The sequence below is a fragment of the Etheostoma spectabile genome, chromosome 9 (genome assembly GCF_008692095.1).
Source record: "Etheostoma spectabile isolate EspeVRDwgs_2016 chromosome 9, UIUC_Espe_1.0, whole genome shotgun sequence".
Lineage (NCBI taxonomy): Eukaryota > Metazoa > Chordata > Actinopteri > Perciformes > Percidae > Etheostoma > Etheostoma spectabile.
Window position 1 is genome coordinate 23,057,714 of NC_045741.1, and position 20,692 is coordinate 23,078,405.

Here is a 20,692-nt window from a genome sequence, read left to right on the forward strand (position 1 = left end):
CCCCATGTTGTTGTTTACCGAAGGAAAGCCCTCATTACTGGCAATGTACACTCAACTACTTCCTGTTTTCCCCCTGGCCTGCTTCCTGTCATCCGCTGGCCGGGTCTAATAAAGCGGCTCCGTCTTTTCAGCCAGCTGCGGCGCTAACGAGATGGGCGGCAGATAAACCTGGGGATGGCTCCCAGCTTGCTCCGATGGGCGGTGGAACAGTGGATGAGTTTCTCACGCAGCCCCGGTCGTTATTGTTCAGGAAGCACAAACAAGCGGCAACACCGCCATTTAAGATGTTGAGGTCTTCCTTTATTGAAGCAAGATGCCGCCGGTAACGACTCCCAGTGTCTGGACCAGCTCCTCTGTAGCTGGAGCTGACTGATGCACCACTGGGCTGTAAAACACTCTTACAATCAAGCTGTTAAGCTGTTCCTGGATCTGTTCATTGAGCTTTTCCATGTAGAAATTGCAGAGACAAAGTTACTCCACCAATCCCTTTGGCCTTTTCTACTCTTCTTTCTTTTTCCCCCCCCCCATTAAAGAGTTTACAGACAGGCTCCAGCCCAGGGAAAGTATTTTTCAGGATAAAAAGGGGGAACTGCTCTGCCTATTTTTACCACTAGAAGATGGGCAAAAAAAGAGGCAATGAGAGACATAAGAGTAATGCTGTGTTACAGAATGACAGACCGAGGAGCTGGAGCGTTTTCTCTCAGCAAAGCACGGCGCTCCGTGGGCCAGTAGGCTCGGACCAGGACAGCAAAACACAGGGCCGTTGGCATGGCGACAGAGGAACACTTCCCTTCTAATTCAGCCCCTCTCCGCCACAGAGACAAAAAATAAGAGAGAGAGTAATGGAGCCATTTGTAGATGCCTTCTAATCTTTTATACAAGGAGCAGGTTTTAGCAGGGGCCGTGCTGTTTTAGAGTCCAGCTGGGATGAAAACGGGCAGGCAGAGTGTGCGTACAGCGGCATTTGTCATGCACTTTGCGGTCAAAGAGGTCTGGACGATCAGAGCTGGAGGGTCACAGAGTCTGCATGACCCTCACTTGATGGAAATCCAGAAGTGGGCCGTCAAACTATTCATGCAGCTGCAGATTATACAAGCTGACCTTTTTATGCACTGTGAAATATGGAGAAGCCAAATGTCTGAACAGCAAAATTAGAATTATATTACGCAGAATTGTATTTAGATGAAAGTCAAATGTCAGTGCACAATAAGAGAGTGTACCAATGTACTTTAAGATAGTTGCATAGCAGTTTGGCTTTGTAACAAATGAAGGTGCTTATTTCTTCTAGTAAAGAGCACATTGTAAGGCAAAGGGGATGATGTCAGTTCAAGCTGGATAATACCCAGCTCATACATTTACAGCATTTAACTTTGTCAAAAACATAGGTAAAAAACTGTAAATGTCTGAGGTCTTTCATGCTGAGGCAGTGTCGGCTTGAGAGGGATGAGGCTCGGAGGAAATGAAGTGTGTTTCCTCTCTGCTGGAGCAGACGGGCAGGGTGCTTTGTGCCTGATGCTCCGAGAACACAGCCAAAAAAGGAATCAAACCGCTGCACAGCGCTGCGAGCCTCACGAGCTGCCAAACTGTTCCTGTAAAAGCACTCTTTTGGTCGAGGCCTGAACAGGAGAGCTTTGGAGAATGTAAAGAAAAATGTATACAAGGGGGGGGGGGGACACATTGATTCGACTGTGTGCTCTCGCGGTCAGTGAGGACAGCACCAGGTTACGCTGAGCTGGAATGATCGCAATGAAGGGTTTTGAATTAATGACTATTTATTTGGGAAAGTGAAGCCTCCTCTGGAGGGGAGCATGAGACCAAAATAACTGGCTCGTACAGACCAATCAGTCATGTTGCTGTTTGATTGTACGGTGGATTTGTTACACTTTGCTACAACTGTCAGTTTTGTGAAATACTCACCAGTGTTGTTTGCAAATGTATGGGGGGGGGGGGGGGGGGGGGGGGGGGGGGGGGGAGGCTAAAGGGAGAGGGGTCTTCTCTGCATTCTCACAGATGAAAAATAGTCGAAAAAGACTCCACTGATTATTCAACATCTGGAACAGATTTGGGCATGTGAACTTGGTCCTGGTGGACCCCTGACAACATGCACCACTGGGATGCACAGTATATTCTGAACAGGCTGCCTATGAAGAACTCACCGGTCTCACATACACAGAGCTGCATACGCCGAAGGTTTATAAACTCCAGCCTTTCCCCTCCTTCTGATCCTCAAGGAGAGCTTCTGTCTCGCCGGTTTCAAAAGTCGTCTTTAGAAAAAATAATCTTGTGCATGTAGAGCTGGCTTTAGCAATGCTACGAGAAAATAAAAACTAGCAAAAAAAAAAACTCCCTCTCTCCCACAATGACAACACAGTGAATCAACCAAACTGGGGGAGAGACTGGGCAACCGCACCTCCGTGAAAATATTTCATCATCAGGGCCTATCCCTGGCAAAATGACTCCGCAACATTACATTTTTTGTTTTTCTTCATCACGGTGCCATTCAGATACCAGATGCCACGCTTCAACAGTGTATTTCACTTTTCTTATTTCTCAGATTGGAAAAAAATCATCATCATATTAACTGAGCTCAGACCAGTTTACAGTTCAGTTCAGTTAGAGTAAACTGCTGCACTGTTGAACAGTTTCTCTCACTTCTCTCCTGATTCCTTTACTGTACTTGATGTATTGTCGACAGGCTGGCTTTTGAAAGGCAAGAGGCTGATAACCTATCAGCTGGTGCTGCTGGTGCAGCGTTTCCTTCCCAGAAAACACACACACACACACAAACAATGTGTCCAGGCTTTCACCTTCAGACCAGTGAAAAAACACTTTCCTTGGCTCCTGTTGAAAAACGACCACGTGCTGAGGTCATCCTCAAAATCCTTTATGTCTTTAATAATGTTCACAATTTGTGGTGTTTCTGCCTCACTCGGCTGTCCCAACACTAAAGATTAAATTTCTAACTCTATATCAATCATGCTCACATGTGGCAGCTAACACTTCTGCCAGTTGTGTTCTGTTCCCGTTAGATAGAGACCAGGCAATGGTGTCATGCATAACTGACAAAAGCTGCGTGATTTTGTAACATTTTTACAAGTCTGTTACTTTTTTACAGACACCCCCACCCAACCCCCACCCCCAACCCTTTCCTATAAAGAATGTAAAGTCACAAACAATGATTTAAGTAGAACTGCCACTGATGCCCATGCTTCTGCTTTTTAGGAACGCGTCCCAGCTGAAGCAGCTGCAGGACCAGATTCTATTGGAGCAACAGGAAGCAGTCAGCTGGCAGCAGCAGGAACACCCGAGCCAGGAAATCCCGCCTCCACCTCAGCAACAAGAAGCGCCTCCACCTGCTCCACCATCCCCACCTCTCCCACCTCCTCCCTCCTTCCAGGAGTTGGAGAGCAGCACCGCCATGCAGGCCAGCACCTTCAACTACGCCCGGCCCAAGCAGTTCATCGCAGCCCAGAGCCCCGGCGGGGCGGGCTACATCACCCAGTCCTCTGGCTCCTCAGGGTCCAGCCTGTCCTCCCCCCTGTCTCCTCCCACCTCACACAAGCCCTTCACCCGGGTCATCGTGCCCCCCTTCACCAAGGCCAGCAGCGTGGAGTCTCCCAGCTCTCCCTCCTTCCCGCCTCCACCTCCGCCCTTCTTTAGTTCCAGCAACCTGTCCTCTCCATCAGGCCCTGGCCAAGACTTCCCTCCTCCTCCGCCTCCCCCCCCTCCGCCCGTCTCCATGTCTCCAGCCCTCTCAGATATGTCCTCGCCGTTCTCTTCCGTTCCTCCGTCTCCAGCCTCCAGCTTCCTGTCCTCAGTGTTGCCCTCCACACCCTCCTCACCCAGCAGTCCTATAGTTAACGCCCTGGGCCTTCCCAAAGGCAACGGCACCGTGTAAGTATCCCTCACATGCACTTTTACAAAGAGAGCTTTCTGTACAAAGTCAGTCAACTTACGCTAGCTCTTTATACATGTTGTGTCTCAGGCGAGTTGACCTGCTGGCAACTGGCGGCAGGATGTCTGCTAGATAGAAGATGACATATTTACATTTTTATACAGCATGTTTACAGGAAAACGCGAACTAAAGAATTCTTTTTAACCCACAATGACCCACACACATAGACACAAAAGTCTTCTCAAGGTGCAAGAGCTTTAGCACCTATAAGGCAAGAAAATATACAAGAGGACCTGAGAGTGAAAGGTGTGTCAAAATCAAATAAACACGCAAGATGTATCACTTCACAGAGTTCTGCGCCCAGCATGATGTAGGCTGCAGGACTTTGAGCGCTGCATATTGTGTTAGCCAATCAAAATCTCTCATTGTGTAGATAATCCTCCTCTGATGGCTGTCCTCAAGGGAGACATTTCAATTTTCTTTTTCCTCCACCAAGGGCATTCCACCTTAAACTCTTTGCCAGTAATTTTTCATCAGCCCCTCACTCACCCCTGCACTCCCCCTCTCACCCTGGCATTCCTGCTGCAGTTGTGAGAGATAAGAAGACACATTGTGGAATGCTATAGCTGCACATGTCCAGATAAGGCTGGATATGAGAGAGCCACAGAGGGAGCAAGAAGAGCTAGAGAGGAAAGAGGAGTTTCGACGTGTTGAGATAATGCACGTGCATGTGCGTCACAGAGCCACAACGTTGACAAATGTTTCTGTTTTGTCCTTTTTTCAGCAAAGCGTTCCCCAGGAAGTCCTCGGTCACCAGGACGCCCCGCCTCGCCTCGGACTCTGACATCCAAGGATCCAAGGACGCCGTCATACAGGACTTGGAGAGAAAACTGCGCTTTAAAGAGGAACGCATAAGCAATGGTCAACAGGTGTGTGTGTGTGTGTGTGTGTTTGTGTGTTAGATCTCTAGGTTTATTCCATTACTGAAACATCTGTGTTTGCAGACAATCCGAGAATGAGCATGTTCAGTAACACAGGTTAACATCCCATCAAGTCATGCATCTATTCATGAAGAAAAAAACCACCCATAAAAGGTGTATTTAAGCTTCTGTGCCATGCACCCTCAAATAAATTCAAAATGTTGTATCCATACATAACTACATCCCTCTTAACACAAAATACAGCGGCGAGCCGATGGTGTGTATCAGTGTGTGCTCTGCAACTCACACACTAACCCCCCACTGACCCCAATAATCCCTGCATTTCTAGAAATTAACCTATGAGGAGAAGATGGCCCGCAGACTGCTGGGTGCTGACAACGCTGCAACAGTCCTAAACACACAGGACACAGAGGAGGAGCCAGTCACACAGGTACGGTAGCTCTTTTTTAGGATCCACACATTTGGAGGGGGAAGTCACACATACTGTACACCCTTCACCGTTTTTTACACAACTCCCACTGTTGCATGTGTGCGACACATCACCTTTCTATTCTCTGGTTTGTCTACCTGTGCTTTTCTGGCGTCATTCCTATCTTATGACTATACTGGCTTTCCTTACAATACTGTTGAATCTGAGTGCACACAGCCCTTACTCCACCCCCCAGTCCCTGTAAACACTGTTGAAGAGCGAGATATTGAAAGCAGGGTATAAACACTGTAAAGTCCTCCAGAGGCCTCCATAAAAAGCTCTGTTTATGCAAACTGGTAAAAACCAATGTTGCTGGAAACATGCTGGGGGGTGGGGAGTAACACTGTTTGAAGGCTTGTGTGGCCGTTTGTCTAACTGTGAGCCACCAAAACATTGGGTGGTTGTGCCAGAGTGTAGCACCCCCGCACAGCGTTGGATGTTCATTCACATATAAACCGGCTACTTTTCTTTAGCTTGTGCAAATATTTGTTTTATATTAATCCTCTCATTTACACCTATGGAAGAAAGTATTTGTTGTTGAATATTTTCATGTCAATTTTTGTCATTTAAAATTGGACCACATAACAAGCTGCATGCACCGAGGGGAAACTGGCTCTTAATTAGTTAGGTCCAATTCAAATTAAATTCAATTTTATTCATAATTTCAAATAATATTACAGAGACCAAACAATTCCCCTGAGAGTAATAACAGAGAGAGAATACCTAACTACTAATAAATACAGAAATTTGACTCATAAGTGAAGTCCCAATGCAAATGTAACAGAACCGTGGGAACATATTTTGAATTGGGGGTGCTGACAAATTTCCAGTTAAATTATTAGCCAAAGTCAACCACCACACACTTAACTTAATCCATCACAATTTATTTCACTGTATAGAGATTCAATTCTTTATAAATAGTCTAACCAAGACAAAAATTAGCCTGCCACAGGCTACTGACCCGGAAACACCAGAAAAATAATAGACCTTTATTGCTATTCAACCAAATATAAATTTATTTCTTACCCATAGGCCTACTGTCAAGATAAAGACTCTTTATTAAAACAAAGGCACTTTGTGGTGTCAAAACAGTACTAAGGCTTTGATAATAACTGCAACATGTAGGCTACATGCTCCACAAGCATAAAAACAAGGATAAAGTTCATAATACAAGACAAGACCAACTGGGCACGGGTAACGCAGGATATAGGCACAAGGCTGCGACAATGGCACAAAATAGGCCTACTACAAGTTAAAAAACAGAGCCACTAAACACATCACTGAATTATATTAAATCAAAGTAAAGCAAGCCAGTCAGTCCTGACACAAACACTGAAATAGAGAAATGCAGCCTTAAGTTTTTGTAGCACAGCAATAGCGAATTAAAAGCATAAAGATATTGGGCCGTAGCGTTATATCAACAGTTCTTTTCCAATAAGAAGGCTTGCCATGTTGCTGCTAGCTGGGCTAACGACATTAGCTGCCTGGTGGTCTGTCGCTGGCAGGTCGCCCTGGGAGTGTGGAGGTGGAGAGGTGCTCGGCACATTCATTCAATCAAATTATGTGTTTATCTTTTACTTACCAAATTGTAAAATGGATTACATTTAATTTCTAATGAAAGGGTTTAGGTTTATATTAATAATCAATTTATTAAAAATAAAGTTTTGTTTTTTAAATAATGGTTGTAGTTGTTTGTGCTTTTGTTAGGGGGTGCTCCAGCACCCTCCCCACCCCTAGTTCCCTCAGACATGACCTAGAACACAAGTTGTGTCTACACTTTGATCTTAGGGTGCCTGTTGGCATGAGAAGCGATCTGATTGGTTGAGGCACTACATCACTGCATGGCCCTGGGCACAAACTCTAAGCCGGGAATGCATCTGTACCAATGCATCGTGAGACGTCCTATTTTGATAGTAAAGCATGTGAATTTAAATGTTCTGTTTTGAGAGCATGGTAAGATTGTAAGATGTACACACATTCAAACACACAACACCCATGTGTTTGCCACCCCGTGTGATGCACAGTGACAGTACAATACAACATGGAAAAACCCCTTTTTCTCTCAACAGGAAGACGAGTCATCTGATAGAGAATATTTCCCTCAAAAGGTGTTTGAAAGCTTTGTTTCTCTCTGTCACCTTTTGTGTAAATGTGCACACAGAGTCACACTAAGAGCTTTCACTTTGGAGAAAACAGGATCAGGCCTGGGGATTAGCTGATAAGGGAACAAGTGGCACACAAAGGCAGCGATATGGAATTTAATTTCTTTGGTCCCTGCAGTTCCATACTCATTGTGTAGTCCATTCACAGGCAGGTGTGCCTGGAAACACAAAAGAATACAACTGATTAGGCTCGTGTAAAACTCACCTTTTACAGTTGCTTGTTGCTCACATGGGTAGTTTGAATTGATTCAGATACTGACGCATGCTGTAGCTTGATTGCAACGCAAGTATCAGTCAGCACCTTTTCACACAGGTTGCACTTTGTTCTGTCTGTGTCCATCACGCGATGCATGCTTCAACGTTAATTTGCATTTGAGATGTAAGCCAGCAATTAAGCAAAATCTTTAGAAAGCAAGGATAATTGAATATTACTTTGTTAGATTTTTAAGAAAAGAACATGCTGCAGCAGCTGCCTCTGCGCTATTATAGGATGATACCTCAGCAGATCAGGATGGGCCACTTCTGGGATTGCTGTCGTTATGAGCGGCAGATTGAGGATAAATGCTGGTTCTGCAGCTGGTCCCAAGGCCTGTCATTATCTGTGTGATGTGTCATCAGACCATGTTGCCCTGCAGATGTTCCCCTTGCCTCAGCAGAGCTACAGTGATGACAGATTGATGGAGGTGGTGGGAAGGAGGAGTGGCTCATCGGGGCAAGGAGGAATTAGGAAATTGGGAGAAAGTTGCTAGTTTGGGTGACAATCAAGACAGGTTAATGACTGTGTTTTAAATGTGGAATATAGGGAAAATAGAGTTTCACTGATAGCTTCCTGCATGCTCTTGAATGTGTTGGCCCTTCCCACGTGATCACACAAACCTGCTCCAGTACTTCTGTCTCAGAGTTTTTCTAAATCCTTCTTCGTTCTCCTTCTCTGGCATGTAGGAATACAAAGTGTCCAGCTTTGAGCAGCGTCTGATCAGTGAGATTGAATTCCGTCTAGAGCGTTCACCGGTGGAGGAATCAGACGAGGACGTCCAGCACGATGAAGACTCAGCCGGGCGGGGGAAGGCCCCATCCTTCGACCAGAAGCTCAAACACTACAAAGTCTTCGAGGGCATGCCGGTCACCTTCTCCTGCAAGGTCCACGGAGACCCCAAACCAAAGGTGGGAGGTTGAACATGTTTACCAAAACAATGTCATCGCCCTTTATGATTAGACAATGTTGGGGATGATGCTGTGGCAGTTATTAATATTAGATGCATATTTGGTTATTTTGAGGCATTTACATGACTTGGCTCCCTTGCTTTGGGAGTAGCTGATGTGTGATGTTGATGACGGAGGTTGTAGATGTTGCACATGTGCTCCGTGTTGTGATAAGGGCGGGCCCTTTGCTAGAACACACACTGGCCTGGCCTGGGCTGGCTGCCTGGCTCTGTACACATTAATGGCATGGTGATGACAGGCTTCAGGATGAACTGATGAAATATAAAAAAGCAGAGAGGTGAAAGAGGCATGGAGCACTGCATGAAAACCATCAAAAGATGATACTAAACTTTAGTTTTATAAGCCACTGATTTTAATATCAAGGTCAGTCTGGTGAATCCTAACTTTGTCTGATAGTTTCTGTCTGTTCTTATCTTGTGTCCCAGGTCTATTGGTTTAAAGATGGCAAGCAAATCTCCAAGAGGAGCGAGCACTACAGGATCAGCCGCGACGCCGATGGAACCTGCTCTCTGCACACCGCTGCAGCCTCACTCGATGACGACGGCAACTACACCATCATGGCTGGCAACCCGGAGGTGAGCAGACGGGTGGAGACATCAGAGATAGAACTTTCTGTTCACCTTTTCATAGAAAAAAAAATCGCACACACACACACACACACATCTGTTTGGCTGCTCCTTAGAAGACATCAGCGCCCATTAGCGAGAGAATAATGAGTATTGAGATAATAGTCTCCGGCCTGAAGAGGAAGAGGGCGTTGAATGAGACAGGAAATCACTAAAGCCCATGAGGGTCAAAAGTCCATGTGCTACAGGAATTCTAACAGCCTTTTCCAGCTCCAACACTCACATTTTATTTCCTCCTCCCTGTCTGACTGCTGCTCGTGCTGTGGTGGAGTGTCAACACCTCATCAGCTCTCTCTCTCTCTCTCTCTCTCCACCTCGCAGGGCAGGGTGAGCTGCACCGGCAGGATGATGGTGCAGGCTGTGAACCAGCGAGGCCGAAGCCAACGCTCCACACCTGGACACATGCGCAGGTGAGGCTGCGCTGACTGGCCGAGGAATATATTTCATTCCCAACTCGGAGCTGCTGGCTGGCACATGTGCTGCATGCTGTTCGCCATCTGCACTACTTCTGTACTCACTCACTCACACAGATTTAATAGGTTGTTTTATAAATGTTTGCTGTGAGCTGAGTCACAGTTTTGCTTTTGTTGAACTGTCTGTCCAGGAAAGAAAGGCTCTGTGTTAATGAGAGGGAACACCTGTTTGCGCTGTTCTGTTTTCCATTGCTCTTATGACTTTGTATACATAGAGCGCATTCATCCGAGTCCAGATAATGAAAAGATGCACAGAAGATCACAGATGCTCCTCACAGAACACAAAAACACCTGTCCTCACTCCCAGAGCTCAGAGGTGTTTTGAGAAGAGAGATCAAGATAAGAATAAGTGTCTACCATTCCCCCCCCCCCCCCAAATCTTACTATGTCTATGAAAGGGGGGAAATATAATATACAAGTGAGAATTAATGTGGAAAGAGTATTGCACTCTTTTTTCTTAACAAGCTTCTCTAAAAGCATTTAGATTCATGCTTCAAAGGGACATACATTCAACAACTAAAAGGCTTCCATTTTTTTTTTAAATAGAAATTAATTTAAAGTTGCAAAAATGCCCAAAAAAAATCCAGAAGTTGATTTTTATTACCAAATACTGTACTTTTACCTCTCTCTCTCTCTCTCTCTCAATCAGGCCCAGGTCCAGGTCTAGAGACAGCGGGGATGAGAACGATAACATCCAAGAGCGCCACTTCCGCCCCCACTTCCTGCAGGCGCCCGGTGACCTCATAGTTCAGGAGGGCCGACTGTGCCGGATGGACTGCAAGGTAAATGCACGCCAACCTGTGCTAACATGGGTGGACAGTGTGGTTAAAGGGGGGGGGGGTCAACGTGTCGCCCAGTGATGGCTGCATCTGAACACCATATAAAACACTTCTTTATTGATTAGTATGAAGAGACTTCCTGAGGGATTTGAGTGTGTTGGCCCAGTTTTGAGACAGTGCTGCTTACTGAAGGACATTTTTAAAACTTAAAAAGAGAAAAGACAAATTATACATTATGTATTTTTGTCTGGTATGGCATGTCAATCTTTGAACTTTAATGTGAAGAAAGCTTTTTCTTTTTTTATGACCGCAGTTTTAAGGCCTTTTTTTTTGGACAAGTTCTGTCAGAATCTGCCATTTTTACTATGGCCTTCTACTTGTATACTTATAGTTAGTTTAATCTAACGGGATCACGGTCTAACATGGTGGTGGAGTTTAGCAGACAGCCAACTTCTGCTTTAACCTTCTGTGCGTCTAACCTGTAGCTGTTGTTCGGATAAAAGAGAGAAAGAGAGATGGTTTAAAATAACTGAGACATGACTGGGAAAATGCCCGCACCAAAGAGAATATGTTAATCATAGTTATGGAGAAAGTAATTTCAGATCCGCCCTTTAATTCAGTGTCTGTATTGCTTTCAGGGAGGCTCCATGTCTGCGCTGCCAAAGTAACAATTCCCTTTCCCTGCATTTCTTTAGGGAATAAAAAAAATAGCGGCGGTGAGCTCACGAGATTGGAGTTTCATCACTTCTTCGCGTTACGAACGGCTCAAAGCAGACAGGGAGAATAAAGAGGCGTCATTTTGCAGTTTAATTAAGTAAGATTAAGTGGGATCAGGTTTTCTACAATTATTTCCCCCCCGTGCCACTCCCACCGCCCCATGCTCATTTTCTCTCTTTGAAAGCTGGTACATGTAATAAAATAAAACAGAGCCACAATTAACTCACTTTAAAAAGACTTTTTATGCTCGTCGGAAATAAACTGAGAGTCTCCATTCCTACGGAGCCCTTAATGTCAAGGATATTTATAGCAAATATTTATTTCCAGATCATTTGTGGCTTTCCAAAACTTTCCATCCTTAAAATGTCCCAATTTCTAAAAGTGTATTGGACCGCTTCCAGAAATACTTATCGCTGCTTAGTCTGCTCTCCTTTGTGATATCTGTCAATTTCACATTATAATACCAAACATGCATACCCACAGTGGTGGATTTTCCAGGTGGGAAGGGGGAAGTAGGTCTTGGGTTTCTCTGCAAAGTGAGACCAGTGTGCAGTTTACTCCCGTGCCAAAGTGTGCAGGCGACCAGGCTCCTCCAGACAAACACAACACAGATGGATTAACCAAACGCTGCTGTTTTCATACTCTCGACAACACACTGTCCCCACAGAACACATGCAGCTTATTTACGCATTTTCTCCAACAAAAACCTGTAGGTGAGCGGCCTTCCCACTCCGGACCTCATCTGGCAGCTGAACGGGCAGACCATCCGGCCCGACTCGGCCCATAAGATGCTGGTGAGGGAAAATGGCGTGCACTCATTGGTCATCGAGCCTGTGACTAGCCGCGACGCAGGCATCTACACCTGCATCGCCAGCAACCGAGCCGGGCAGAACTCCTTCAACTTGGAACTCATCGTTGCAGGTAAACAGAAACATCAAATCAATAGTCAGCATGTGTGCTGAAGATACATGTTAGCATGATATAGACCAAAAAAATACATCACACTTCGTACAATTTTTGTATGAAAAAAAACTTCCAACAATCTTGACATAAATTATATGAGCAACCTTTTGTTCACTGATTAAACAATCCGTATCATGACGTTTTTTCTTTTTTGAATGTATTTACTGACTTGAATCACTTTTAGGCTAAATGCAAACACAATTTCTTTGCATGGTATTCTTGGACACGTGTACAGCGTCAAACAGTTTTACATGTAAGCATGGTTTGGACCAAGAAAAAATCTCAGTAACGGACTCTTTCCACAGCCAAAGAGATGCACAAGGCCCCGTCGTTCGTCGAGAAGCTGCAGAACACAAGTGTGGCTGAGGGTCATCCTGTGCGACTGGAGTGTCGTGTCGCGGGGGTCCCTTACCCACAAATCTTCTGGAAAAGGGAGAACGAGTCATTGACTCACAACACAGACAGAATCAGGTACAGAAAATCCAGTTTGTTTGTACCAGATTATGGGCACTTCCCCCAAAAACTGGACAATTGAATATGTAAATAATCACTTCCCTTAAATTTGTGTCAATTGTCTTTCCCAGCATGCACCAGGACAACTGTGGCTACCTGTGTATGATCATCCAGCCAGCCATGAAAGAAGATGCTGGCTGGTACACTGTGTCAGCCAAGAATGACGCCGGCATCGTGTCCAGCACTGCCCGCCTCGACGTCCACAGTGAGTTGGGACTCTGAAACACACACACACTGCTCATCCAATCCAAACCTTTCTTGTGTTGCTTATTTCCCCTTCTACACATCATTAAACACCCTCTGCTCCGTCCTCAGCTCAGTGGCAGCAGCCTAACCTCCCCAGGCCCAAGAAGGTGCGTCCCTCCACCAGCCGCTACGCCGCTCTGACAGAGAGGGGGCTGGACGTGAAGGCAGCGTTCTTCCCCGACTCCAGCCCGCTGCAGCCGGGTGGCCTGGTGGAAAGTGATGACCTGTAGAGAGACCCCCCTCCCCGAGAAAAACCTGAAAGCTGCCCTTGTTCTCAGCACTCTGAAACAAATACTTTATGATGGCGACAAGGGGGAGCGTAGAACCTTGTCCACCGGAGGGACTGCGGATAGAGAACTGAAGGGTTGGGGGGCAGAGTGAGCTGGTGTAGCCACGGTGTTCATGTTTTTATAATGTTCCCCTTGCTTTATTTTATCAAATGGACCTGGAAAACTATTGAAGTGTTTACCACAAGGAAAGACTGTTCATTAACATGCTCTCACGTGTTTCATGACCTGTTCGGTTGACTCTGTTTTGCAAAAGGTTGCCTGTTTAAGTGCCTCACTCAAAAGATACAAAATTAATGAAACATGATTTACTATGCATGTTCCTAGTGGTGCCATTTGATATACACAGGCTAATACTGTAATAATATCTATACGTAGCACGCCAGCAGCTGGGTTTAAATATGGACATGAGGGAGAAAAGATGACTTCAAAAGCGGCTGAAGGACTCAAAGCATTGTAGCTTTGATGAATGAGATCACACTTTTATTCTGTTGGCTTGTGTAGTACAGATATCAAGAGTATCTGATTGTAGCTGCAATATCATACAGTCTCTTTGTGGTCATACATCAGCTTACAGATATTGGAAAAGGCCGGGCCTTATAAACATTATTATTTTTTTTAGCTAAATAAATTACATTTGGGAAAAGAACGCTCACACATGGACGTGATGTTTGGATGTGGAAGCAGCACAACTTAAGGGAAGTTGGATTTGACAGACACAGGAGGGGACAGCAACAGAAAAGGCAGGTTTTTGTGAACATGATGGGCGTCAACTTTAATGTGGTAAGTTAACATTTGATAGAGGGATGTAAGTGACTTTGGTGATATTCAAAAAATGGAAGATCTTTGGCGATAGAGGGTCATTTGTGTGAATTTTTCTTTGATGGTTTTTTTAAAAAGGTGCATTGAAATGTTCTTACTGAAGAGAGGGTGCTGTGAAAGGTTTCTGTGTTTTTGTCACACACATCACAGATTGTCCATTTTATTTTTGTATGAAAAAAAAACAACAGTCTTGACATAAATTATATCAGCAACCTTTTGTTCACTGATAAAACAATCCTTTCTGTATCATGAAGTTTTATAAATATATATTTACTGCCTTAAATCACGTTTAGGCTTAATGCAAACACAACTTCTGTGCATGTTATTCTTGGACACTTGTACAGTGCCAAACAACTGTTTCCAGGATGTATAACCCCCCCCCCCCCAGTGTTCAGGGGTAGAAAGCACTCTTAGCTGGTAGAAAGTGAAAATCAAGTTATATTTATATCTACTATTTTCATCACCTATACTATACAACGTGGACATCTTTTTCTGTCTGTTCAGAGCTTGCATCAGCTGACAGTTACTGTGTTTGCACATTTCTATGCCAATCAATGCCTGTATATGGATTGTTCTCCTGATTTTATTTTAGGTTATGAAAGTTAATAAAAAATCTAACGCTTCAGAGACAGTGTGAGATGTTTTTATAGACTGGCAGACTCTTCTTAAAACAATACGAGAATGCCAAAAAACACATTATCAGTCAGTGGAAAGACCATACTTGCTAAGAATGTTAATCAGAGTAACTGTAATCCAATCCTTTAATAGGAAATACAACGTGTAGGACGATTGGACGCTAAAAAACAGAGTACAGTTGAAGTTGCTAATTTAAAGTTTTGATTCTAATGGATGGTAACAGCATGTTCCAGTGAAAGGAACAACCAACGCAGCATTTCAAATCTCATCTCTGAGCACGTCAGTCACCTCCAACCCCATCCGTCCACACTAGTTTCAGAGCTGTAACCAGACACTCAAAACATTCCCAGAGTTAAAAATACCCCCACCTCCACCACTAAGTCTAATTTCCTCCAGCTGCAGCCCAACATGCCTGGCCCCTCGACAGGCCCCTCCAGAGGTGGGCTCAGGGGGCCACTGGTGGAGGGTGGAGGGGTGGTGGGGGGGGACATGTGTTGGCTGTGAGGAAGTCTCTCGGGGGAGGTGGGGAAACAACACAGTGCTACGATCATTGGCGGGCTCTTTACAGTCATGGAAAAAGACCCAACGGCGTTCAATCTGCTGATTCAATTTAGGACCTCGGGGCACAGAGGTCTGGACTGGGCCAGACACTCTGGAGTCAGCAGCGTTAGTCATCACGGCCGACTGTCACACACATCAGGCCACGTCTACTGTTGCCGGACAGAGTGACTCAGCAGAAAGACAGAGAGCAGCGGGACAGGGATCCTCAGAGAGATGTGGGGTTGAGTCTCCTATGTCAACAGGAAACTGCTTTTTTATCTCTTGTGCAAAGATGTTGTTTACTCTTTGTGTTTAGTAGCAAGATCTCTGATAGGAAAACAGCTGATATTAAATACTGTATATCCAATCTCACACTACAGCTCACCAGACTCTGAATTGTCATGTGGCCAGAGCAATATCCAACTTCAGCCGTGAAGCACTGTTGTAATGTTTATCATTCATTTATCATTCCCCTCATCTTTCTCTTGAGCCATTTCTTTTAGTCTCCATCTTCTATGCCTTCAACAAGACATACCATTTTCAAGGAAAGGCAGAGTGACACTTTCACCTGCCCCGCTGCCATTGTCCTGAACAATGAGATAACTCCAGGTAGGCCCCATCCCTTACATGGCCAGCTGCAGTCCTCCATCCACCACCAGCACCTGTCCTGTAACGTAGGAAGACTCCAAAAGGAAGAGGACAGCCTGGGCTACCTCCTCTGGCTCGCCAAACCTCCCCAGAGGGATAGAGGGCACCCCGTCCTCCTTCAGCCCTGCAGTCATGTCGGTGCGAATGAAACCTGAAAGCCAGAGAGGGCAGGGACGTGAGACTATGATAGAAAAGACAACGCCAGAAACTGAGACAGTAAATGAAGCCAGAGCAGTTGCTGAGAGGAAAGGTGAAGTAAGAAGAGGAAGTTGTGCTGTACCGGGAGCGAGCAGGTTAACTCTGACATGGCGTGAAGCGACCTCTTTAGCCAAAGAGCGTGTGAAGCCCTCTAGACCGGCTTTACTGGCACTGTAGACACACTGGCCTGCGTTCCCTTTCAGGCCCACAACAGAGCCTACACGCAACAAACCTCCATTAGGGTGACTTAGTACGACAGAAATGTTTCACATTAAAACACTGGCAGGAAGCTACTACAGTATTTGATGCCATTATGCTCATAAATGACAATATTACAAATCACTAATGTTTAAATTAGTCTCTCACAAAAGCATCCTACAGGTGTACAGACTGATGCATTATGTTTTGCTTCGTTTGAGTCTGCCTTTGCTTTTGATTTATCTCAGTATGCTAATAAAATCAGTGTTGTTGATTGATGTTAAAACATGCAAAAATGTATGTAAAAATAAAATGTACAGACGTTGAAGTACTTCACTTTAACCCTTGTGTTGTTTTCCCGTCAAAATTGAAAATTAACACTTTTGTTGACGCTTTTTATCAGTGTTTTAACTTTTTATTACGTTTTTGTCCCTTTTTTCAACACTTTTGATGCTTTTTTCAATGTTTGTCACTTTTTTTAACTTATTAACTTCAGTTTTACAGTTATTTTTGGAATTTATGGTCGGTAAACCTAATTTTTAGGAAATTATACCTGATGTTTGAGTTAGAAAAGCAGAAGTTAGGAATTATTTAGACTAAAATTAAAGGAATGGATGTTGATGGATAATCACAGACTGGAATATGTTAACTTTTACTCAATACTATTTCAAAAGCACTTCAATTTTTTTTCTCCAAATGCTATAAAATCAATAAGATGCCCCAAAATTGATGAAAGTAGAGATTTGTACTTGCCAAAGAGCGTTGGGTGGAATCAATCATGTTATTAGGGTAGTTAAAAAGAACATTGATATAGGACAACGGGTCAATTTGACCCAAAGACAACACGAGGGTTAAAAGGAAGTAGCAATGATGTCCACTGCCATCTAGTGGCCAAACTGAAAACATTATTAATCATGAAGGCCACTGCCTTCAGAGCTACGAGTACCTATATTAACAATGGCGGCTCCCCGGGTGTGCAGCATGCAGCGCAGCGCTGCCCTGCAGGTCAGCATGGTGCCCAGCAGGTTGGTGTGAAGCACAGCCACCATGTCCTCCGGCTTGGCCCTCAGTAACAGAGCATCCCTGAACAAACACACAGTAATGTAGGTCAGCCATAAAGTTCAGCGGGCTGTGACATTATATCCATATCTATATGAAAGTACAGCAGGGCGCTAGCGGAGGAGCCCGCTCGAGTGCCTGCTCACCTGTTGATGCCAGCTGCATTTACAAGATAGGAGATGTTTCCACAGGTCTTCTGGATCGTCTCAAAGGTTTTCTGCACCTCCTGCTCTTTAGAGACGTCACAGCTGAGAGCCACGTGGTCAGCTAGAGAGCATATACAGAAGGAATTTGAGTTAAATGCTTACAAGACTACAGTCTGTTTATAACTGCTGCAGGTAGTGGGGCTTCTTCTTTTGTGTTTCATAGCACTAAGCACCAGATCATAGACCGTTAATATTAATATATATACAGTCTATGCACCAGATCAGACAATGTGTATGCATATAACTGTGACATTTTCTTTTAGAGCTGCAAAGATTAATTGATTAATCGATTAGATTTCAACTATTACATTAATTGGCAACTATATTGACTATATTGAGTCATTTTTTATGAAAAAAGTAAAAATTCTCAGATTCCTGCATGTGAATATTTCTTTGAAGTTTTCAGATCCTTTACTTAAGTAGAAGTACTAATACTAAACTGTAAAAATACTCTGTTACAAGTTAAAGTCCTGCATTGAAAATGTTATTTGAGTAAAAGTATCATCAGGAAAGTGTATTTGAAGTATTTAAAAGTACTCAATGCAGAAAAATCCAGATCTGTCAATCAACTAAGTGTTTAATCAGCTAATCATTTTAGCTGGAGTTGTAAGCCTGTATACTGTAGTACTGTGGGTAGTGTAACGTATACTAAAACAGCGGATTTTAACCCTCCTGTTGTCCTTGGGGTCAAATCTGACCCATTTTTAAAAAGTTTCTAAATTTGAAATTTGGGTTTCCTTCAACCAAATTGTAAAAAAATAACGTGGATGGTTCCATACAACGCTCCTCACAAGTTAAATAACTGATCAGTTCACTATTTTCATTGAATTTGGGTGTTTAATTTAATTTTATAGCATTTTAAGAAAAAAAAACATTTTAAGAAGACTGAAAAAAGTGGCAGAAATGTAAAGAAAAAACAACAAAAATGTCAAAAAAACGCAGAAAATAATCGACAAAGACATCGTAAAAAGTGAGAAAGAACTTCGGGAACAGTTATAAAGTTTAAAAAAGTGACAACAAATGTCGGAGAAAGCTTCAAAAACTTCAAAACAACAACAAAAATGTCCAAAAAAATATCAACAAAGAAGAAAAGTGACAAAAGTGTCTTAAGGAGGTTTTAACTTAACGTTTTAACTTAAGATTTTGACCCATGTGTTTTGTATGCAAAATCAAACTTAATTTGTAAAGTAACTAGTAACTAAAGCTGTCAGAAAAGTGGAATAAAAAGTACGATATTTAAAAAATATCCCAAAAAAATCAACAAAGAACTTTGGGAAAAGTGACAAAAGTGTCTAGTGGGCTCTCCATTAGTGCATGTATAGGTACTGAGCATGTGTGTGTAACTCAGGCCTGTGTGTAATGTGTGTATTAACAATAAAGTGTAAATTGTAATTTCCCCTTATGGGACTACTAAAGGATACATTATTATTATTATTATTAAGGACGTTTTAACCTAAACGTTTGACCCATTTTGACCCATGTGTTTTGTGTGCAAAAAAAAATCTTAATTTGTAAAGTAACTAGTAACTAAAGCTGTCAGAAAAGTGGAATAAAAAGTATGGTATTTCTCTCTGAAATGTGGCGAAGTAGAAAGTGGCATGAAAAGAAAAGACAAGTACCTAAAATTGTACTTAAATACAGTACTTGAGGACATGTACTTCCATTCCACCACCTGTTGCCTGCTGAACATGCACGCTTTAAGGTGACCAGATTTCTCAGACAAAACCCGGGGACATTTTCAGCTCAGAAGCGTATATAACTCCAAAACACGTCATGTTTTTATTTTTGTAAAACTTAAAACGGGGACACTAGACCTAGAGCTGAGTATCGGATACAATAAAAACTATTAAGGAAATATTTTCCTTTGACATTGATGCAGTATAAAACGAGATCGCTGCAGTCGGCAGCAGAGAAACAAGCTACAATGGAAGTTAATCGGATAATTGTCCAGCTTGTATTTGAGTTTATAAAGTGCTCGTTTTGCTACTGACAGACTCAGATTGATATTCTAAGTGTCTGACAACATTATGGAAGGGATTTCTAAGGAGGCTGACCTTTTTGTTAAAGATTAAGATCATTTTTTAAAGCATAAAAGTCCGAAATTGCGTTCGCTAAACCCACCAGACTCCATGTAAATAATCAGTGATTTTAGCATCGTAAAACACGGCTTCTAAAACCTCTCTGAGCAGCGCTGCTCGATCGGCTCCGTTTGGTCGGTGTTTTCTTTCTTTGTAATACAATTTCGGGTCTGTCAGTCACAGTGAAAACCGGGGACATTTCCGGGGACAGATCCAGCCGGGGACAGGTCACCAAAACCGGGGACGTCTGGTCACCCTAGCATGCTTGTGTGTGTCTGTGCACAGCTCCATACCCCCATGTAGAGATGCCACAGTGGCCCGGGCAGCATCTTCGTTCCTGGACAGGACAGCCAGCCTGCAGCCCTTCTCAGCCAGCAAGCGGGCCACAGCCTTCCCAATGCCCCTGGAGCCCCCACACACCGCTGCCAGCCTGGACATGGCGGGCACCAGGACCCCACACAGGACTGCACCACTGTATTTACAACTGTATGATGTACGTACACACAAACTGTAACAAAACTAGCATGTAGCTAATGCATAGCTAATTTATTTACCACACACATTCTGTAGAAAAAACTACAGCTCGTGCAAGCTAATGCTAATAAAATGTACTGCTAATGTTTCACGGTCATTTTGCCGTCTAGCTAGTAGCGTTAGCAAGGTTTTCAGCTAGCTTAGACAAATAAGGTTGCATAATTAAATGAATAGACCTAGTTAGCTGTACCTTAGCGTATTGTCCACTGCTTTTTCCCCCCGTTGGACAAAATTTGCTCCTCGGTAAATAAAATGAGTTTACTAACTGACAGAAGACCGAGAGCGGGCGCTTATGGACGTCGCCATGTTTTCTTCTCCGTGTTGTTGCGTTGCTCTTCATTGGTCGATAGATGGCGCAGTAGACACACAGCAGCACAGCACAGGACTGGTCTGGTCCTTTCACTGTCTATGGTCTGGACGTCCACTGTATAAAACAGGTCTGGAGACTCTGGACTCACTGTTTATATCTTCTGAAAGC

The 20,692-nt window shown here is 43.8% G+C and overlaps 2 protein-coding genes across 11 annotated transcripts in view; one reads left to right on the forward strand and one right to left on the reverse strand.

Annotated features, from left to right (window-relative positions):
* Window positions 1-13,583, forward strand: part of palld (palladin, cytoskeletal associated protein) — a 53,173-nt gene extending 39,590 nt beyond the window's left edge. For 8 of the 10 annotated variants that reach the window (XM_032525529.1, XM_032525532.1, XM_032525530.1 and 5 more), the window contains 12 exons: window positions 3,223-3,894; window positions 4,680-4,824; window positions 5,165-5,266; window positions 7,375-7,413; window positions 8,410-8,631; window positions 9,117-9,266; window positions 9,639-9,727; window positions 10,440-10,572; window positions 12,000-12,207; window positions 12,555-12,720; window positions 12,834-12,967; window positions 13,078-13,583. In XM_032525529.1, coding sequence (XP_032381420.1) covers window positions 3,223-3,894; window positions 4,680-4,824; window positions 5,165-5,266; window positions 7,375-7,413; window positions 8,410-8,631; window positions 9,117-9,266; window positions 9,639-9,727; window positions 10,440-10,572; window positions 12,000-12,207; window positions 12,555-12,720; window positions 12,834-12,967; window positions 13,078-13,238 — 2,221 coding nt within the window. In that variant the 3' untranslated portion in view covers window positions 13,239-13,583. The remainder of the gene's footprint in view (window positions 1-3,222; window positions 3,895-4,679; window positions 4,825-5,164; window positions 5,267-7,374; window positions 7,414-8,409; window positions 8,632-9,116; window positions 9,267-9,638; window positions 9,728-10,439; window positions 10,573-11,999; window positions 12,208-12,554; window positions 12,721-12,833; window positions 12,968-13,077) is intronic. The other 2 variants (XM_032525533.1, XM_032525535.1) reach the window with 2 other exon arrangements.
* Window positions 13,584-14,558: 975 nt separating this feature from the next.
* On the reverse strand, window positions 14,559-20,160 carry cbr4 (carbonyl reductase 4). The gene is made up of 5 exons (XM_032525539.1): window positions 19,974-20,160; window positions 17,543-17,663; window positions 17,284-17,420; window positions 16,222-16,356; window positions 14,559-16,092 (listed from the first exon to the last, which is right to left on the reverse strand). The coding sequence occupies exons 1-5, from the start codon at window positions 20,116-20,118 to the stop codon at window positions 15,917-15,919; spliced, it is 714 nt and encodes a 237-aa protein (XP_032381430.1). The 5' UTR covers window positions 20,119-20,160; the 3' UTR covers window positions 14,559-15,916.
* Between the last annotated feature and the right edge of the window lie 532 nt (window positions 20,161-20,692).

Excerpts from the sequence above, each read along its gene's own strand:
- cbr4 (XM_032525539.1), bottom strand. The coding sequence starts at position 20,118 with ATGTCCAGGCTGGCAGCGGTGTGTGGGGGCTCCAGGGGCATTGGGAAG. Across the intron at positions 17,664-19,973 it reads TGTGGCATCTCTACATGGGG|CTGACCACGTGGCTCTCAGC; the intron begins GTATGGAGCTGT and ends TATGCTCTCTAG. Across the intron at positions 17,421-17,542 it reads AATGCAGCTGGCATCAACAG|GGATGCTCTGTTACTGAGGG; the intron begins GTGAGCAGGCAC and ends GTGTTTGTTCAG.